General features: G+C 47.1%; 1 protein-coding gene across 18 annotated transcripts in view; it reads left to right on the forward strand.

Annotated features, from left to right (window-relative positions):
• The window catches only part of LOC122382455 (zinc finger protein 2 homolog), a 43,841-nt gene that overhangs the window by 10,627 nt on the left and 11,640 nt on the right, over positions 1 to 21,574 (forward strand). For 5 of the 18 annotated variants that reach the window (XM_043367781.1, XM_043367784.1, XM_043367783.1 and 2 more), the window contains exons 11-12: positions 11,110 to 11,262; positions 12,942 to 14,614. The exons of 5 other annotated variants lie outside the window; for them this stretch is intronic. In XM_043367781.1, coding sequence (XP_043223716.1) covers positions 11,110 to 11,262; positions 12,942 to 14,143 — 1,355 coding nt within the window. In that variant the 3' untranslated portion in view covers positions 14,144 to 14,614. Of the gene's footprint in view, positions 1 to 11,109; positions 11,263 to 12,941; positions 14,615 to 19,591; positions 21,271 to 21,574 lie in introns of those variants that run through there. 8 more of the 18 variants (XM_043367787.1, XM_043367792.1, XM_043367785.1 and 5 more) reach the window with 3 other exon arrangements.

The raw sequence follows: 21,574 nt of genomic DNA on the forward strand, positions 1-21,574 counted from the left end.
AAGCATTAGTTTAGAATTGCACATACTTGAATATATGACCTTGAAATTTGCTTAACTCTGTTCTTAAGCACAAAAATTGAAATAGCAAAAAACACGCCACCTTCGATTTGGCTCATTTTCATATATTTTATTGCCTAACTTATTCTTAACAACCTGTGAAAAAATTAGAGTGTGCCATTCATAAGTTTTGAAGAAAATGGCAGATATGGAAACGTATGTTAGCACGCGCAGTGGAGGGGGAAGAGCGAATTTCGCCCCACCCCTTCTGTTTTTCGCCAATATCTCATAATATTAATGCGAAATTAATTATGGCTACCTGTCCAGAATTGAATTGCACATCTCATCGTGCAAGTAATAAGAAAATCGGTTCACAACTGTTCTAGTAATAACGGTGTAAAGTGAATATCCTGTCGCCGCGGCGACGCGGCGACTCGGCAGCCGGCGCCGACCGCTACGCGCCGCCTGAATTGTAGACTGTGCCGGGACGGAACGGAACGGTTCCGTCTTTACATCGCGCTCCTTACCGCTGATTACGTTCGATTCGCGTCAAATTTTGTGAGAAGACTAAGAAATGTTCAGGCAATCTTATGGTGATTTTTTTTTTAATCGGTTGGTAAACATTTGAAATATGAACGTGTAAACACAAAATTGTGATTGCTGCGTTTGCCGCGTCGGCCGATCCCGCCTCAGCCGGCGACATCTTACTCTTAGCAGGCCTCTAACTGCCATGTTTATTATTGGATTAACTAGAAATTCACCATACATACTCAAAAATGTATGTTCTTTCGTATAGTGAAGTTAAGAAGACGTGAAGATATCGTTGTGTGATAATGCTTTCGTTTACAGGGTGCCCCATAAGTTCGTTCTCACATTATGTTTGCATGTGAAACAGAGTACATTGCGTTTTAATATATTTATGACCCCTCAATATGCTCCTCATTTAATAGGCAAACACATGAATACATGCTGCAGCATGCCAACCGGCATGTTTGGCTGCAAAGTAGGCTTAACCCAGACTGACTTGACATGCGCCGTGAGCTCCTCGAGGCTGGAACAGCGCTACGCTTCGACGAGCCTCAATTTCAGCATAACCAACAAATTTTTATGAAATTTTGATCCAATGAGGTGCCTGGCATGTGATCTTGCCACAAATGCCTGTCACAGTCTCCTTGCACCGCTTTTAAGCTTTGCTTGACCTGTGCACTGATGCACTGTCTTGCCTGAAGATGGGCCTACGGGCTACGACCTCCCGGATGCCATTTTCTCCTCTATAAATATGTTCATACTCGCGGTTTGAGTTCAGCTAGAGGGCTGAAACTCCTCCTAGATGTTCTTGGAAAAGCATTCTGCTTCCCAAAACTGTTTCTGGGTTGCCACTTGCAACTTGGTCAACTCCAGAACGCCTATAATCCCACAACACAGTGACCCTGACCTTTTGCATAGGAACATAACGGGACGTAACGGAGGCCTCCTCCTTCGCCCTTATGGGGTTGTTTTCGGGTTTGGACGGGTGTTTCCTTTCCAACGTGGACTAGTTAGTCCTGATGACCTGGTTGATGTCATCAGCCCTCTGTTTTGTTTAGCCTCAGGCATAACGAAACTCATGTTTGGCCATTTTAAGACGTTTTTGACTGTTTTGAGCCCTCCGGTAAGCAAAGCTTAAGTCACCTTGAGTTATGTACCCCGAAAGAACACTCTTAGACAGCTGGTAATCCATCCTGAAAAGTCTGCTTACCAACTTTGTAACCCTTTGACCTTTTTGATGGCCACTTTGGCGCCACACAGTTTTGGCCACTTGGCTCAATCCTGAGGGCTGACTGGAAAGAGGATAAACTTGCAGTGACTGACTCCCGACAAATCATCGGTGTCACTTGCTGACTGTGCGTCCAGTTAGCGATGGACATTGGCTACAGACTGGTAGGCCTCAATCACCCTCAATCGTCGCGAATGGTCACGTGCTGACTAAATACTGAGACGTACCCGTATCGGAGACCTCTATGTTGCAGCGTTAGCCGTCTCTGTAGGAAGCGGGCTCTATAGCAAAAACTATTTTGTCTACAGAAGTTAGCTACTGTGGAGCATATTTTTACCAGCCATGGCAACCACGTAAGCTCAGTTACGAACCAATTTCAGCGTGCTTTTAAGCAAGAGAGCCTAAAAACGTAAAATTTAGGTGAGAACGAACTTATGGGACACCCTGTAATTTACTTCATGATGCATTTCCACACGGCTCAAAATTCAACGCAAAATACCGTTTGCCTGAGACACTTTTACTATGGAACGTGAATGCTTGACTACGATGACTATGCATTTCCATTCTCGCAGAGTTTGGGATATCACTAATCAGCAATCATTCATTTCAGAAAGTGTACACAAGCAAGCATGTCTTGACTGTCTTTCAAGGTCACGCGCGGTTGCGTGATGTTGATGCATGAAAACGGCGTTTGCCGCGAAGGTTATGAATGGCCCACTCCATTTTTTTCACAGATGGTTAGGAACATTGTGACGGACATAATATGTAAAAATTACCCAAATCGAAGGTGGCGTGTTTTTTGCTATTTAAATTTTTCTGTTTTAATTCAAGGCCAAAGGCATTTCAAGGTCACTTCAATTTAATTTTATAATTAAAAATCAAAGCCTTATCAATTGCCTACAAGACCCTGTTAATATCATTTTGATACCAGAGAAGGAACCAGAGTTATAGACATTTAAAAATTGATGTGTGGCATTTTTGGCTATATTCGATGACCTATATCTCAGCGATACGTTATCAAATTTCGAAAATATTATACGTAACTCAGTTTTGAACCATGCCCAGTCTGCCTACAAATTTTCAGAAAAATCGAAGGGGATGACGGATTTCGGTGTTTGATTTGACGTGGAATGCCCCAGCAGCCTAACGGCTGCTCCATTTGCGCGGCACGGATTGCTGACCGATCACATTTCACCAGACAACTGGCGTACCGACTGTAGAGACCGACACAGCAATACTAAATGCCGGATCACCTTCTTTCACCATTGCATATGTCAGCAGACAGGGGCGGGGAGCTACACGGCTGTGCTATCTTCCCGGTGCGTTTTTCAGCAACAATGTAGGATCATGCTGCTCGTCATCACACACTACTACTGTTTTATGCGGTTAATATCGATCCACTGGGCTGCGCTGTTGTGTTATCAAGCTTATACATGACCACGATTTTATATCTGAAGTTGGTATGGAGACTTCAACTGTAACACCTTTTTACATTTTGTGTTGTGTGATCAGCGGCGTATTTAGAAAATCGCGAAGGGGGGGGCCAAGGGTTTGGAGGGCGCCACCTCACCCAAGGAGGGCGCCATACGGTCGCGAGATAAAAAATCGCTCAGTGGGGGTTGGGGGGTTGGGAGGCGTTTTTTACCATGCCACCAGTTTTTTTTTTGCGTAACCTCGTATAGGTCGTGCTGCATTGATTTTGCATCGTGTGTATTCATTATACTCCAGGTCACAAAAGGTCAAGTGTTCTTGAAATGCTGCGCCGAAGGCGCGCGAAATTTTTGAAAACAACCTTTTCCTCCGCTTTTTAGGCACGCCTTTTATACGATCACTGTTCAAAGCTCCTCTCGCTCTTTTACCAAATTTGAAGGTGTAAAAAATACCTAAGGTTTGGTCGGGCCGCTGCCACACAAACTGTACAGAAAGCTTGGCTCATGGGTGTCGATGTATAAAAGTTTATTGGCGGTGGCATATCTACGCACCAGATCACCGTATCGGATTGATACCGGAGCGCGAGATGCGTAAACATCATCCAAATTACCTCAGACCAGCCTTCATAGCCTTCTCACAGATGCATGCAGTGTACCCACATAACCAGTTTCAATCACCGAAACTTCAGATGCCTGCTGTTGCGCCCGAACCTGTTGACAATACTTAATCGTAATCCATATAGATGCCATGATGCACGTAAAGTAGGATCAATCCGTTAAGACCAAAGACGTGTTTTATGCATCGTAGAGCGTAGATAGTTTTGGTAGGTATAGATACTTCATTCATTGTGCTGAATGCACGTTCATTTGTGGCAGTTTTCACAGGCCAGACATCAACTATGTGCAATAGAACGACTAAGTTGAAAAACATGCCAAAGGAGTAAATAAATGATAGGAGGGCAGCGATCAACGGATGTTGCCAATAGGTAGAAGGGCTGCGATCCACAGGAGGGCACTAATAGGTAGAAGAGCCCCGATCAACATCCCGAGTTTCGACAGTAGGGCACCGATAGGTAGGAAGTTGGCGAGCAGCAGGAGGGCGCCAATGGATAGAAGGGCAGCGATCAACAGGAGGGCACCAATAGGTAGGAGGGCGCCGATCAACAATCAACAGGAGGGCGCCACCAGGTAAGAGGGTGGCGAGGAACAGGAGAGCACCAATAGGAGGGTGGCGATCAACAAGAGGTCGCCAATAGGTGGGAGGGCGGTCATCAACTGGAAGTCGCCAATGAGCGGAAGGGTGACGATTAAAATGGGGGTGGCAATGGTGAGGAGGGCGCCTTTGCTCAAGAGGATGACACGAACAGGAGGGCGTCTGTGCGGAGGGCGCTGGTCAACAGGAAGGTGCCAGTGGATAGGAGGGCGGTGATCAACAGGTTGGTGCCAGTGGTTAGGAGGGCGGCGATCTACACGAGGGCGCCAATAGGAGAAGGGCCCCGATTAACATTCAACAGGAAGGACTAGGGAACCAATAGGTAGGAGGGCGGCACTGAACAAGAGGGTGCCAAAAGGGAGAAAGGCGGCCTTCAAAATTTCACATGAGGGCTCAATAGGTAGGAGAGCGCCAATAATTATGAGGACGCCGATCAGCAGAAGGGCGGCAATGTGTAGCAGGGTGGCGACCTACAGGAGGGCGCCTTCGGGTGAGAGGGCGCTTATTTACAGGACAGCGGCTTACATAGGCGACCACCGTTACGCTTAGAGAGCTACAGCCTACAAATGTGGTTGGAGGGCGCCCGAGGGAGCCCTCCAACCGTATTTGGAGGGCGTATTTGGAATGGGCGTCCTCCGAGGGCGCCCTCCATCCGTATTTTCCCTGTAAACACATTCGCAATTGGAGGGCGCCCTCCAGTCGCGATTGTTTTTCGATTCGATTATATCACAATTGCATTTGCGATTGGAGGGCGCCTTCGGCGCCCTCCAATCGCAAAGGGCGCCTTCGGCGCCCAAGGCCATGGCCCAGTGGCCCCCCCCCTGCCTACGCCCCTGTGTGTGATATCAAATTTGTATGCGCTCTGTTTTGGCTGCTTTTTTACTGGTGACATTTTAATATCTTGTCTTCAGTTTGAAGGGAAAATAAGGTTCAAAAGTGTGTTTATTGTAAAAGTGTTGACTGAAGCTTCAATTTACCCCGTATCCGTGGTCAAATGTAATAGTGCAAGGGGTCAGATGTTGCAATTACAAACAAAGGTGGTTTACAATGCAACATGTGTATTCTGGCAAATAGGATTGATTACCAATAAGAGGATTGTTGTCATAAATGCAGTTCGAGCCAAAGCGGAAGCCTTCTTCGCTTTACATAATTAGCTTTTTAAAAACAGAAAGGCGAAAAAAGGTCCTGTGGACGGATATGTGAATGGAATGAAACGCTCAATGAAACCTCCAAGAAACGCTCATAGCTGGTTTTACCTAGCCTTAGTTCAGAAACACGGCACAAGTCAATGGTTTTGGTCGCACGACAATTCCTTGCCTCTACAGCGGTTTGGGGTAGAGCTCGTTCGATCGTCTGGGGAGTTGGCCGTTTCTCATTTTTCACTCTACAGGGTGATTTTTTTACTTGTTAAAAAGTAATGAGGTTAAACGGCGCTAAAATGCAAATATATATATATATATATATATATATATATATATATATATATATATATATATATATATATATATATATATATATATATATATATTGTAAAATTATATACCAGCATGACGAGCATTCTGGGACATTTTGATTTCATGCAGTCACGATGTGAACTGTGAAGGAACGGCCATCGTGTATTTTACTTGTGCTTGAAGTTACCCCCTCTCTCACCAACACGAATCAGCCCGCCTGAGCACGTGTTGAACAGCACCATGGACTCCCATGCTCATTAGGCGGACTGAAAAGGCTCCTATCACCCATTTTCAGCTCTGCCAGATATTTCCAATGTTTTCTTAGTTATATCTGCCATTCCTGGGTCCAAAAACTAGAAGTCTAGAAAGGGCAGGTCGAGGATTTTGCTACTGGCGGCCCTGGTGGTGTCTGATTCGCTGTTTTTGTTTCTCCCTGAAGGCTGATTCTTCAGAGGCTGCACATACGCCAGATGGACCGTTTAAAGGTTATTCATGACTACAAGCTTGTTCGTGCATTATTTAACGTCTTTCTGAGGTATCTCCTTGATGATCGTATGCTTCGAGTTCGAACTGCCTCAATGCTTCAAAATCATCGTTTTGTGTCGTTCCTTACTGAACGGCGGTGGACCATGCGTGCCCGATTGGTGACACATTTTCAGGCTTCATTGGGGCCGAGGCCTTCGGTTAACCCTCGCCCCAGTGCACAATGGGACTGGAGCGAAATCTAGCGCGACATCGGTACTTTTTCGTGTTTCGTGCTCGCTTTTCACATGAAAGGGATGATAGAATCATACAAATGGTAGTCGGTGTACTTTCTAAGCAATTTCTGATAAATTTAATTAATCAATCATTAGTAGTTAAACTAACTAATTAATCAATTAATTAATATGTTGACCTGCGCTGACCTCGACTCGGTTCGGTCACGTGATAAGATGGCAACACCTGTCAGGTCAGTTCATGACGGCACCGGAAATTCCGATAAGCAAATAATGTAGCCACCAAAACCATGATGGGAATCTGATGGCCTACATGACTATAAACAAATTAAGTACGAGTCAGAAAAGTGTATCAGACACTTAAAAAGCAGGTACGGATATGTCCGGACAAAAGTTAAATACAGTTGGCACTTGGCAACCTTGTACAACTCCTGAGGTTCTGTTACTCACAGCTTCCGGCCGGCTCGCGGTAACCGCGCACGGCCAGCGGCGGCGACCTGAAGTAAAAAAATGCCTCTCATTTTCGCTCTGGCAGGCTGAGGCAGCTGAGCTATACATTTTCTGAAAGGCAATTGATTGGTTAACACTATAAAGACAAAAGAAGAGCGGGACCTAGCGGGACTTTTTCTATCGGCATTCCAGAATATTTATAATAGCAAAATTAGCTCACAATTTGAAAAGCATCTAAGAAAACTTAACATTTGAAGCGTATTTATATATTCCGCTAAAAGTTTTTCTTTCCATCGTGAAGCCCATGGTCTAAACTATCAGGCTATACCCCGAAAATATTGATAAAGCCGTCTAATATATATTTTTTCTTGCCTACATTAGCTGCTACTTTTCTCCATACGAAAACGGGTCTACGATGCTTGTCACGGAACTTTGTGTTTGGGCTGATGTGGCGTGGTCGCTGTACACCATGGACGAAAAATATTTGCAGATCCGTGGTCCATTGACATTTCTGAACTATGCGACACAGTTTAACTAAATTTTGGAAAGTTCGGCAAATCCACCAATGTCGCGCTAATTCCGGCTGCGGTCCCATCGTGCAGTGGCGGGGGGGGGGGCATATGTTACCACCCTGTCGCGTTTTTTGCGTGTGGATAAAAAACCGCGGCGCGTAGCGCCGCGCCGCTTAGGGTAGCTTTTGGTACACCAATTTTGGACAATATGTTAAATTTTTGACCCCATGTCATGTCAGGTCAGGTCACCAGGTCAAGTTAACTGACCAAGCCTAAAAAAAAGTTTGCAATCATGTCCAGCCTGCAGTGTTTGTCAGAAAGGTTTTAAACTTGGTGGATTGCATGATGTTATGGGTGCCTACAATTTGTATATCTCGGATTTTTTATATCCGTGACCTAAGGTCAGGTCAGTGGCGTGACCTTACCATTATAAGTCAATGGAGAAAAATGAAAATGCCTCTAGATACGTGTGTACGCATAGGAACAGTCCAAATATTTCAGAATCACAATGATTTGGACCACCCGTGACGACCAAGGTATCTTTTTTTGCTGATAGCCTCTAGAAAGGTCATCCGAGGTCATTTGAGACTACAAACAGATTTTTGCCAATAACTCTCGATTGGAAAGAGATAGGACGCTGGGGATGGTCTCATTGTGTTTGTCTTGTTGAGACGCATCGAATGCTATGCAACATGACCTTTTCCGGTCAGGTCATGACCTTGACCTAAGGTCAAATTTTCAAGTTGACCTTTCAAGGTCAAATTATAGTTCATTCGACGCGTCTCGGCGAGAGGAACACGATTCTGGCAATAGAAATGTTGTGTTTATTTTTTAGTCAAAAGTTATTGTCGAAAAACACATTTCGTAAAAACAGCTATTTTGGAGTTTTTGCCCTCTGGAGGCTAAACCGTTGACCTAAGGTCAATTTGGATAATGATCTTATCAAAAGAACAGTTCAAAAGCTATCGATTGCTTTTCCATGCGTTTTTTCTAGCTATCATAGTTCCTGAGATAAATGCATGTTTTCTCAGAAATATAATGACATTTGGCAAATTTTGACCTTTGATGACCTCGAATGACCCCAATATTTCTCTAAGATGAAAAAACACCGAAATACTTTTAAACGTACGCATTGAGAGCTATCGACTGCTTTTTACCGCGTCTTTCTAGCCCTCTTAGTTTTTGAGTTGAGCTAGAGGTGGGTGGTAACATATGCCCCCCCCCCCCCACACTAGGGCGAAGTTGGCTGAGACCGCCACTGGGGTGCGGGTTAAAAGGGACAAATCATGACACCATACAGAATGTCCCAGTTTTATCTATCACATGCATTGCTTTTTGCACAAAATTTTTCGATTTAGGGACCACCATTAATGTTTACTTTTTAACCCTCGCCGGCCGAGGGGGGGGGCGGGTGCCGCCCCCCCATAGGGTTTTTTCGCGATAGCTCCGAACACGCTGGCGATAGAGAGCTGAAACTTGGCATACCTGACCTTTGATCCAAGCCGCATCTTTTGACACCAACCGCATTTTTGGGTCAGGTCAGGTCACTGACCTATGACGTCATAAGTGAACCTCTGCACGGTCTTCAGATGTCGCAACTTCGCAACGCCCTCACTGCCAGAGGAGATGTCACAGGGAAATGAAACTTGCAGGATCTAGTATCCATTATGAGTCTCACAACTTGTATATCTCGGATTTTTCCTAGAGGTCATATGAGGTCAGGTCATTTTCGTGACCTCACCATTATAAGTCAATGGGGAAAAATTCAAACTGCTATTCTGGCGCCGGGAACGATCTCCAACTATCTCAAGCACACAGAATCGTGGTTTGATGCACTCCTTGCAAGGTTAGATGCGTCACTTGCAATGTTGACCTTCCGTGACGTCATTTATGACGTCATCAAGGTCATATTAGTTTTTCGTCAATAACTCCCGATCAAATTGAGCTAGCGAGTCGGGAAAGCCACCAACGGACTCAGGAAGACCTGCCGAATCGAATGATATGCGACATGACCTCTTTCGACCAGCTTAGTGACCTGGGGGTGCTGACCTGACCTTGACCTGAGGTCAACACCCCAAGTTGACCTGACCCGGACAAAAAGTATATCATTCGACGCGCCTGATCAAGGCGAACACGATGCTGCCAAAATCGCGGCTCTGCGGCCGTTTTTTGCGAAGTTATTCACCAAAAACTGAACCGTACCCTGGGGCACTTGACCTGACCTCAGAGGTCACCGGTTGACCTAGGACCTTAAAATCGGGTACCAATCTCTGCGTCTCGTAACGGCGCACACGCTCGTTTTTTTCCGCGACGCGCTAGCTCCACCAGGGGCGAAACGGCGAGGGGGGTCGTACCCGCCCCCCCCCCCCCCTCGGCCGGCGCGTATGTAGAAAACCAATAGGTCCGGCGAGGGTTAACAGTTAAAAAAATCACCCTGTATATTATCTATATATGCGATCCCCTGGGAGAGAATATCATGTTAGCCTTTGGGGTATATTATAACATTGTTACAACTGTCCGCTTTTATTGTTACTGATCCCAGAGCGCTCGTCATTTTCGTCTGGAAAAATTAAGACAATTTGTCAGCAGAGCCCGGCAACGCCATGAATCGATGTCTAAGCACACAATGTTTCATTCCACTGAGTAGGTAGGCACATACATACGGTCAATCATGTCTATAATCATCGTGGCTTGAGGTGAATATGCCTAACAAGAAATGCGAAATTTACATATACAAAACATCTCCGAAAACACTAATCCGCCCTTAGCTCACCACTTACTGAACTAAATCCGTTCAAGCTTTGTTAGTACCTAAAGGCGAAAGCTCAAAGCTTAAGCATATTATTGGTAGTGTCTGTCATGAAATCAAGTAGTTAGATAACTTTTAACCTGCGCCCGGCCGGGGGAGGTGTTTGAACACCCCCCCCCCCGTGGTTTTTCGCAGATATCTCAAAAACGGCGGCGCGGAACGCTACCGTTTTTGGCACACATGTTGAATGATGCATCTTTCCCGCACAAGTTGTGAAAATTTTAGAGCCAGGTCGCGTAAGGTCAGGTCACCAGGTCACGTCAAGTGATGTCACTTTGGAAAAAGTTAGAAAGCTCGTCATAGCTACACCGACTGAACGATCGCCTTGAAACTTTCAGCGGTGAATAAGAGTAACAGTATGTATAAAATGTGTATCTCGGAATTTAGATATCTGTGACCCAAAGTCAGGTCAATTTTGCGACCTCCATTATTAATCAAGAGAAAAAAAAAATTGAAAGACGTGTGTTTTGGACGAACGCCATTCTAGATCACTTTCAAACGTCAGTGTATAGGTAAACTTGACACAGTGAATAGAAAATTTGCGCCTGTGACCCTCCTTATTCCCCCCCTTAAAATTCGAGACGTTTTTGGAATTCGGAAACTTTTGTGTTGGCATGCTCCCCGCCCCCCCCCCCCCCCCCCCCTCCAACGGCGCCCAAGACCGCCTTTTCTAACGTCTTATGGCAACAAACATTTTCGCCTCGTTGCTGGTGCGCCCCATAACACCGGCAAATATTATCAACATTCCTCAATATGCAAATTTATTCTGCAGGTATTGGTGGTCCACTTCAGTGTCTCCACTGCAACTACAGATGTCTGGGACAAGATCGTTTGGACACACACGTGAAGAGAGTTCATGGCAATATCGGCAGGAACGGCAGGCACTATTGCGAATGGTGCCTGTACTCCACCAACCGTTTGAACAGTATGAAACTTCATCGCTTGGTGCATACCGGAGAACGACCGCACGGCTGTCGCTTCTGCACAGCACGGTTCGCTAACCGAGCAAGTCTCAAGCGTCACATGCGTACCCACACGGGGGAGCGGCCGTTCGGCTGCTCCATCTGCACGGCACGATTCACTCAACGGTCAAATCTCAACAGACACATGCGATCTCACACGGGGGAGCGGCCGTATGGCTGTTCCATCTGCACAGCACGGTTTGCTGATCGATCACATTTCACCACACACATACGTGCTCACTATAGAGACTGGCGCAGCGATACTAAATGATAGATCACCTTCTTTCACCAATGCATATGTCAGGTGCGGACTTGTGCCAATGTCCCAAAAAGGTCCGAGATCCAGGATCCGCAGAGCCCAAGGTCTGAGACCTTGATGGATCCTGGACCTTGCATTGTCATTTTTGTCGTGAGACCTTGGAAACCCAGGACCTTAAAATTTTCATATGCCGTGAGACCTTGGAATCCCAGGACCTCAACATTTGCATATACCGCGAGACCTTGGAATCCCAGGACATCAACATTTCATGTGCAATGAGACCTTGGAAATCCAGGATCTTAACATTTTCATATGCCGTTAAACCATGGAAACCCAGGGGTCAGGACCTCAAAATTTTGTATGCTGCAAGACCCTGCAGAAGGCAGACCTTTAGTCCCAGTTTTATTATTTGTCATGGGACCTTAGGATAAAGGTTTGGATCTACACCATCATTTTGTTGAGGGACTTCAAGAATCCTGGAATCTAAACCATGAGGTTTAGATTGCACACGGGCCCCTGAGGTCCCTGCACTAGGTTTTGCCTGTAAACACTTCAATAAATATCTTTGGTTGAGGGACCAGCTGCAAGGGGCTAAGATAGATACATGCAGAGACATGGCTCTACATATGTATAGACATGTATGTATGGAGCCTTATCGCTGTCATGGCTGTGAGGCAGGACAAGAGACTAGCTTTTTACATTAACAGTGATATGGATTATAAAACTGTCAAACAGTGGACAGTAGTGGTCTGGAAAGCTCTTTTCTCACCTCACCTCGCATATTTTCTGGGTTGTGATATGCCAGGCTTGAAGCTACTGGAAGCTACCCACTGACCAAGTAAGTGTCAAACTTATTTGATATGCAAGGCATCAAAGCACCATTGAGCAATGAGCATCCAAGAAGCAAAAACATGATTCCATGACACTTCAACTTCTTCGTTTAGCAGGTTTTCGTCGGACAATTTTTCGTCTGCAGACTTTCGTCTTCGCATTTTTCATCTGTGCATTTTTAGTCCTCGCATTTTTTTCGTAAGGACATTTTCCGCCTCGTCCAGACGAAAAAATGTCGGACGAAAAAATGTAGACAAAACCGTGGATCCGTGGATCCTGCAATGTGTACTTGTCGTGGGACCTTGGGGACTGTGGATCCTGCAATTTATACTTGTCGTGCGACCTTAGGGACCGGATCCTGCAATGTATACTTGTCGTGGGACCTTGGAAACCTTGGATTCTAGAAATTTAATTTGCCGTGGGACCTTGAGGATCCTGGATCTTGATTTTTGGTGACAGCACAATTCTACTCACTTAAAAGTCCACCTGTACGTGCGTGAATTCTACCGTCACAAATATTTTTATCGCAGCTCCCTCTGTATGTTCCGCCAGGTTTCAGTAGTTCGGTCCAGTGTCCCCACTGCGACTCGCGATGTCTGGGACCAAAGCATCTGGACAGACACGATAAGAGCCGTCACAGTCACACTGGCAGGAATGGCAGATTCAAGTGCGAGTGGTGCCAGTACTCCACCGACGACTCCAGTTCTATAAAATGCCACCGTAGGATCCATACGGGGGAGCGGCCACACCGCTGTGATATATGTGACAAGACGTTTGCTCAGCAACGCCAGCTGACGATTCACCGCCGCATACACACTGGCCAGAGACCGTACAAGTGTGATGTCTGCAAGAAATCATCCAGACAGACCAGTGCCCCGACAAGACACAGACTCGTCCACACCGGCGAGAAGACTCATCAGTGTGAACAATGTGCCGCTACGTCTACCCAGCTGTCGACTTATAAGGTTCATATGAAGATACACCAAGGTGTGAAACAGTACGGATGTCATGTGTGTTCGGCACGTTTTATTGGCCGATCAGATCTCATGGCACACTTAAGCAGCCACACGGGGAATCAGCCTTTCGGCTGCTCAATCTGTCCGCTACGGTTCACTCAACGGTCAAAACTCACCGAACATTTGCGAACCCACACGGGGGAGCGGCCGTACGGGTGCTCCATCTGCCCGACACGATTCACTCAACGAGGACACCTCACGAGACACATGCGTATCCACACTGGGGAGCGGCCGTATAATTGCTCCATCTGCACAGCACGGTTCGCTGACCGAGCAAGTCTCAACCGTCACATGCGGACCCACACGGGGGAGCAGCCGTACAAGTGCTCCATCTGCACGGCACGATTCACTCAACTGGGTACCCTTACGACACACATGCGTATCCACTCTGGAAATCAGCCGCACGGCTGCTCCATCTGCCCGGCACGATTCACTCAACGAGGACACCTCACGAGACACATGCGTATCCACACTGGGGAGCGGCCGTATAATTGCTCCATCTGCCCAGCACGATTCACTGAACGGTCAAAACTAGTCGAACACATGAGGACCCACACGGGTGAGCGGCCTTACGGATGCTCCGTCTGTACGGCACGATTCATTAAACGGGGTGCCCTCAAGACACACATGCTTATCCACTCTGGGGAGCGGCCGTTCGGCTGCTCCATCTGCCCGGCTCGATTCGCTACACGGTCAGGCCTAAACAGGCACATGCGGACCCACACGGGAAGACGGTAGCTCTCTTTGCAAGGTCCAGTTCACTGAACAGTCAAGCCTCATCAGCCATATGCGAGGTCACACAAGGTCCGCGATGACTTAGTGTATAGGGGCCCTTCAACCCGACTTTGTAGCGAGCTTTCTTCGGTTAGTACTGGGGTTGGTGTCCATGGGCCACTGCTTGTGTCTTTGATTATTTGGATTTGATAATAATCACCGAATGAACTAGCGTATTGATTGCGAATCGAGTGTCGGTGATGTGAGAGATGTGATTGTGAACCGTGTGATCAGCCGGATGACGCTTGTAGCTGGATTGATCGGCTGGAGCGGGAGCTGTATGCTCTGAACGAAGTGCAGTGCCGAATCGTTTAGCTACCACTGTACCAAGAACTCCGAGTTTTCGAGTTGTCTTGCGTGTTTGTGCGGTGTGGCGCTGCAACTGGAAGGAGAGTGATGTTCCGCGACTTATGTGAATACAGTGTGGAAACTTAGCGACTTTTTTGGTTCATACGGATGCCGGACTGATACACTTTGACTCGGTTACACTGCACGGCACGGTTCGCTCGACGGTCAAACATCACCGCGCATCTGCGAACCCCCACGGGGGAGCAGCCGTACGGTTGCTCCATCTGTACGGCACGATTCACTCAACGGCCTAACCTCTACAGACACATGCGATCTTACATGGGGGAGGGGGGGGGGGGTATGGCTGCTCCATCTGCATAGCACGATTCGCTGGACGATCAAAACAAGTCGCACGCATGCGGACCCACACGAGGGAGCGGTCGTTCGGCTGCTCCATCTGCACAGCACGGTTCGCTCAATGGTCAAATCTCAACCCACACCTGCGAACACCAACACAGGCGGCGTGTCGCCCGGTTTCTGGTCTGCGCAATATGGTCGCTTCTGTTAGACACTACCACGGAGGTATAATTAAACGTCCGATAATTAATACGTCCGTGGACACTACAGCCGATAGGAAGGGTTGAAACGGCAGTTCTCCCCTGTGTGCCGTGTGGTATATACTGACTTGTGCACAACATCTGTCGCACTTTAAAGATACCAAATAATTGCTTTCAAATGACGTCATAGGAGCAGTGGAGGCCCCCAACATCTTCAGAAATAAAAGTCTTTATCTCAAAACCGTGAATATTTTTCGGGCAGATATGGTAGATATTTATTTTTGCTCTTTTTGAACCAGGTCCAAGGTGCATCACTTTTATGCCAATTCAATAACTTTTTTGGAGGTAGGAGGGTTCCTTTAAGCGTGCCCATAGGCGCGGGAGCCGGGGGGGGGCAGTGGGGGCAGCTTGCCCCCCCCCCCCCAACTCTAGGGCCGTGGGGGTGGTGCCCCCACAGCTTTGAGACGGAATACCACACTTTTTTTGCAAATGTTTTCTTTTTTTGTTGAAAAGGCCGAGGGGTGAAAAATAAGTGGCCTAAAACCGGTGAGAAAACTAGATTTGGGGGTACCCTAGGTTGATCTCTATTATGGTGTGCCCCCCCCCCCCCCCCAGTCGGAAAGATATTCCCGCGCCCCTGAGCGTGCCGACGCCAGTCTAAGCGTGCAATGCCTCTCCGCTTCAACATTACGTAGCGGAAAGAAGAAAAAATATTCAAACATTTTGGCAACACGTAACGGAAGGCCGTGGCAGAGAGTTGTAGAGATTAACTGCATATCTCAAGAAGCGGCTCTTACCTGCATTAGATCTCACGCGCGGGAGGGCCAGGACAGCGTCCTGTCGGGTGGATCTACAGCGGAGTTCATGGTTTGCTGAAAGGTGAGAAGCGATATCCTGTGGTGCTGCGGTATGACGAATTTTGTGGAGTAGATTGAGACATTGTGGCTCGTACAGCTGACGGGCGGTGAGCCAACCCAGTTCCTGTCGCTTGTCCGATAGGTGGTCAAATTTGCGCCGACCTGAAAGAGCGCTCACGCAAAAGTTCGAAACATTTTGGAGGCGCTGTATGCTGGTTTCAGAGCCGTTTCAGAAGCCCGCCAAACAGTAAGGAACGTGCGAGAGAATGGCGCTGACTATGAATTATGATGGGGAGAAGTGACGAGGGTATCTGATGGCGCACCCAAACAGCTCAAGGGAAAGAAAGGGGAAAGAGAAAAAAGAAAAATGAGGCGTTGCTGAAGCACCGACGGCAGTGGTGCCGAATCCAATGCGAGCCCATACGAGCTAGCCCCCCTCCCCCCCCCCAATGGTCTTCGCCTTATTTTCGCCTTTGGTGTATTACGTGATCAGTTTCCACATACATAAACGTGTTGGATAAATGCTCCTGTTCCAGTGATTAAGTGTTTTGTGTATATGTCACATTTATAGGTTGATGTTGCGTCTTTTCGGGCGTCACCTTTTTTGCTATTTTTATCATGGGAAAACCCATACACTTATTAGTGACTAGAGATATCAATCGGATACCAACTTTTAGGTATACCGATACCAAACCGATACCAACTTAGTATTTGGTATTTCAATCGTAATGCGTTTGGTATTTTGTTGGTATCGTAAGCCCTCACTAATGTATAAGAGGCTAATAAATCGGTGATAAGTTGGTATTTCCCTCAGTTTCCCAAGTTGGTTTGGTTTCGGTATTTACCCGTGGTTTTGGTTTGTATTTGGTTTGGTATCGGTATTCCGATTTTCCGTAATTAACATCATTATTAGTGACCCTCCCCGGTCACTATTCGGGACGAATTCCTTATTATCGTTTTTTTTTTGCAATGGTTCTCGAAATACTGACTACAAATAAGTTTGTGGGTATTGGGGCAGAAAATGAATAGATTTTAATAGAAAATGAACAATCTCTCCGGAAATCAATCGAGTAATACAGTGGCACCCATAGAGCGTGAGCAGTGGTGACTCAAATTAAGAAGGTCGCTAATTACTGGCAACTTTCCCTACAACCAAGCACTCATAGATTGCATACGCATATCATTAGAACCACCAGATCCCGAGGAATCCAGTGATAATAGAAACAAGTCGATTCCTTGCAATTTCCAAACGCTAATAATCCCTTTAACCCGCGCCGTCCTGGTGGCCTGAGTTTTCCGTGTCGTGCTGGGGGGGGGGCGTTTTCACGCCCTCCCCCCGTCTAACTCGGCTCCTGGACCACGTAGTGACACGCGGTAAACGGCACTCGAACGAGCGTCAAAAATAAGTATGGAAACACTTGGGTCATTTTTTGGGTCAGGTCAAAGATCATGTCGCCAGAGGTCATCGAAGGTCAGATTTAGTTCATTTCAACAATGTTGGAAACAGCCAACGGCTAACTCGGGAACCAATAGAGCTACACCTACAGCGCCGCTGAAAAGCGCCTTCGATAGCCCTTTTACAGACCTTTCTAAGCATTGTTCTCAGATTCAGCCACCTGAGGGCAAAAACTACGAGTAAAAATAGCCGTTTTCACGAAAAATGTTTTTCGGTAATAACTTTTGCCTCAAGACAGCCACGATAACAATTTTTTTACAGAATCGTGTTCCTCTCGTCTAGACGCGGCGAATGAACTATACGTTGACCTTGAAAGGTCATTTTTTAAAATTGACCTCAGGTCAAGGTCATGACCTGACATGAAAAGGGTCGTATTGCATACCAGTCGATCCGTATCGACGAGCTGAACAGTAACACATCTGACGTGTTTTCACCGCTCTAGCACGTCTCTATCAAAAGTTATAGTCAAAAATTGCTGGTGACCTTTCATGACCTGAGATTATCTCAGAGTCACAGAGAGGGGTCATAGGTGCATTTTTCCGATTCAATTTGTCATGTTTACCTATGACAGAACTCACGCTTTGCCCTTGAGTGCATAGTGCATACCTGCCTACTAACCTGCGCCCCGCTGGGGGGGAGGCAGAATCTGCCCCCCTCCCGTTTTTCGCCAATAACTTCTAAACGCGTTACGCCAGCGACGTCAAACTTTCAGTACCTTATCATACATCAATTTGACACGTTCCCTGAAAATTTCAGCGAAATCCGTCGGAAAATATTTGAGAAATTGACGTTTTAGTGACGTCATGTTCGCCGTTTTCGCCTGAAAAACGGCAAAATTTCAAACGCCGCTAACATCTCCATTTTAAAGGAATCAAGACGTAACAAAAAAGGTTATACGTGATTCTACTTTGTCTATCAAATGGCTATCTCTGTTTTTTGAAAATTTTGGATTTTGGCCCATTTTTTTTTTCTTCAAAAAACTGACGTTTTTGGGAAAATAGTTATAAAATCCAAAACTTTGAGTGTACCTATCGAAAAAAAAACGGAATTTATGTCAGAGAAGTGGTCTATGTGCACTTACATACCAATTTTTAGAAGAATCGGTTCAAAAATGTGGGGGTTATTCAAAATTTTATGACGTCACGACACACAAAAATTTTGAAAAATAATTTTTTTGGAAGTTCTAGACCTCGTACGGAAACAAAATAGCACCATTCGATTCGCCGTGAAAAACTGCATCAGATAGACACTTTATTAGGCCTTAACAACTAACTTCAAAATTTGACCTCACTTGACCTGACCTTGACCTGACCTCGACCTGAAATTCATCCAGAGGTGGTCCATATCACTTATTGAGTGTGCCTATTGAATTCTATGAGTAAAATGACCCATAAAACATGTGTCGCACATGCCCTTTTCTATATTTTGTTTTTGGTGACCTGACCTGACATGACCTGACCTTGACCTTGACCTTCGAATGACATTGTATGCAACGAATATTGTCTTGGTAGTCTAAGAACACGTTTTGGGCAATCAGTCTCAGTCCATTCTTCGGCAGCTATGGTGCAAGGCCGATACTGTAGAAACTTGCATTTTGTACCCTTGACCTGACCTTGACCTGACCTCTGACCTACTTAAGCAAAAAACATTGGGCTCTTAAGATCCGCCTTGTTGAGAGCTTTCGATTGCCGTTTTCCCCGTCTTTCTACGACCATCGGTTCGGAAGTTAGACAGGGGGGGGGGCAGAGTCTGCCCCCCCCCCCCCCCAGCAGGGCGCGTATGGCTGAATAGCCCAGCGGGGCGCGGGCTAACTGCTTGGACCATCCCTGGTGTTCAAATACCTCATCCGTGTGCGTATACATTCTGTTGTCACAAATCTTTTTATCGCAGCTCTCTCTCTCTCTCTCTCTCTCTCTCTCTCTCTCTCTCTCTCTCTCTCTCTCTCTCTCTCTCTCTCTCTCTCTCTCTCTCTCTCTCTCTCTCTCTCTCTCTCTCTCTCTCTCTCTCTCTCTCTCTCTCACTCTCACTCTCACTCTCACTCACTCTCTCACTCTCTCACTCTCTCACTCTCTCACTCTCTCTCTCTCTCTCTCTCTCTCTCTCTCTCTCTCTCTCTCTCTCTCTCTCTCTCTCTCTCTCTCTCTCTCTCTCTCTCTCTCTCTCTCTCTCTCTCTCTCTCTCTCTCTCTCTCTCTCTCTCTCTCTCTCTCTCTCTCTCTCTCTCTCTCTCTCTCTCTCTCTGTATGTTCCCACAGGTATCAGTGGTTCGGTCAAGTGTCCCCACTGCGACTTCAGATGTCTGGGGCAAGATCGCCTGGACAGACATGTGAAGAGATGTCACAGTCACATTGGCAGGAATGGCAATTTCAAGTGCGAGTGGTGTCAGTACTCCACCAACAGCTCACATATCATCAAATTGCACCGTAAGACCCATACGGGAGAGCGGCCACACCGCTGTGATATTTGTGGCAAGACTTTCGCTCAACAAAGCTACCTGAAGACTCACTATCACATACACACTGGCCGGACACCGTTCAAGTGTGACGTGTGTGAAAAATCCTTTAATCAGCCCAGTGCCCTGACAAGACACAGGCGCGTCCACGCTGGCGAGAAGGCCCATCAGTGTGAACAATGTGGCGCTACGTTTACCCAGCTGTCTAGTCATAAGTCTCATATGAAGATTCACCAAGGTGTGAGGCAGTACGGATGTCATGTGTGTTCGGCGCGGTTCCGTCGACGACCAGATCTCATCATACACTTACGTACCCACACAGGAGAGCGGCCGTATGGCTGCTCAATCTGCACGGCACGGTTTGTTAGACGGTCGAATCTTGCTGCACATCTGCGAACTCACACAGGGGAGAAGCTGTACGGGTGCTCCATCTGCACGGCACGATTCATTCGTCGTAGCTCCCTCACGACACACATGAATGTCCACACTGGAAAACAGCCTTACGTCTGCTCCATCTGCACGGCACGATTCATTCGTCGTAGTTCCCTCACGACACACATGAATATCCACACTGGAAAACAGCCTTACGTCTGCTCCATCTGCACGGCACGATTTACCCGACAGTCAAATCTGAACAGACACATGCGATCTCACACGGGGGAGCGGCCGCATGGCTGCTCCATCTGCACGGCACGATTCGCTGAACGGTCAAAACTAGTCGTACACATGCGGACCCACACGGGGGAGCGGCCTTACGGATGCTCCATCTGCCCGGCACGATTCGCTCAAGTAGGAAATCTCACCGCACACATGCGTGTCCACACTGGGGAGCGCCCATTCGGCTGCGCCATCTGCCCGGCACGGTACATTGAACGGTCAAAACTTGTCGTACACATGCGCACTCACACGGGGGAGCGGCCTTACGGCTGCTCCACCTGCACGGCACGATTCACTCAACGAGGACACCTTACGAAACACATGCGGACCCACACGGGAGAGCGGTAGCTCCCTTTGCAAGGTCGAGCTCACTCAACGGTCAAGCCTCATCAGCCATATGCGGGGCCACACAAAATACGTGATGGCCTAGTGTAGGAGCCCTTCAACCCGATTTTACAGCTAGTTTTCTTCGGTTAGTACCGGGGTTGTTGTCCTTGGGCCACTGCTTGTGTCTTTGATTATCTGGATTTGATAATAATCACCGAATGAACTGGCGTATCGATTGCGTATCGAGTGTCGGTAATGTGAGAGATGTGGGTATGAACCGTGTGATCAGCCGGATGACACGAGCAGCTGGAAGGGTCAGCTGGAGCGGGAGCTGCATTTTCTAAATGGAGTGGTGCCAACTCGGTTAGCTGGAAATGTATTTTAAGAAATCCGAGTTTACGATGTGTCTTGGGCGTTTGTGCGGTATGACGCTCGGAGGATACTGATGTTCCGCGACTTGAGTAAATACAGTGGAAAGTAAGCGACTCTATGTGGTTGAGCTGGATCCGGGCTGATACACAGTGATACGTGAAGGAGGTGAGCGCTGAACATGCGGGTCGCTATGAATGATTCACTTAGACGATATGGGGACTGGGGAGCCAGTTAACGTTGGATCGACACGAACAGCCGGCTGGACAGTGGACTTTCTCCATAAAATGATTAATGATGCATCGGTTAAAGGGACCCTGCCACCTTCCAAAAAGTTATTGAATTGGCATAAAAGTGATGTACCTTGGTTAGCGTAGAATGGACTAAGATTAACCCTCGCCCGCACATGGGGGGGGGGGGTGGTTGCCACACC

The sequence above is a fragment of the Amphibalanus amphitrite genome, unplaced genomic scaffold (genome assembly GCF_019059575.1).
Source record: "Amphibalanus amphitrite isolate SeventyFive unplaced genomic scaffold, NRLGWU_Aamphi_draft 000140F_arrow, whole genome shotgun sequence".
In the NCBI taxonomy this organism is placed as follows: Eukaryota; Metazoa; Arthropoda; class Thecostraca; order Balanomorpha; family Balanidae; genus Amphibalanus; species Amphibalanus amphitrite.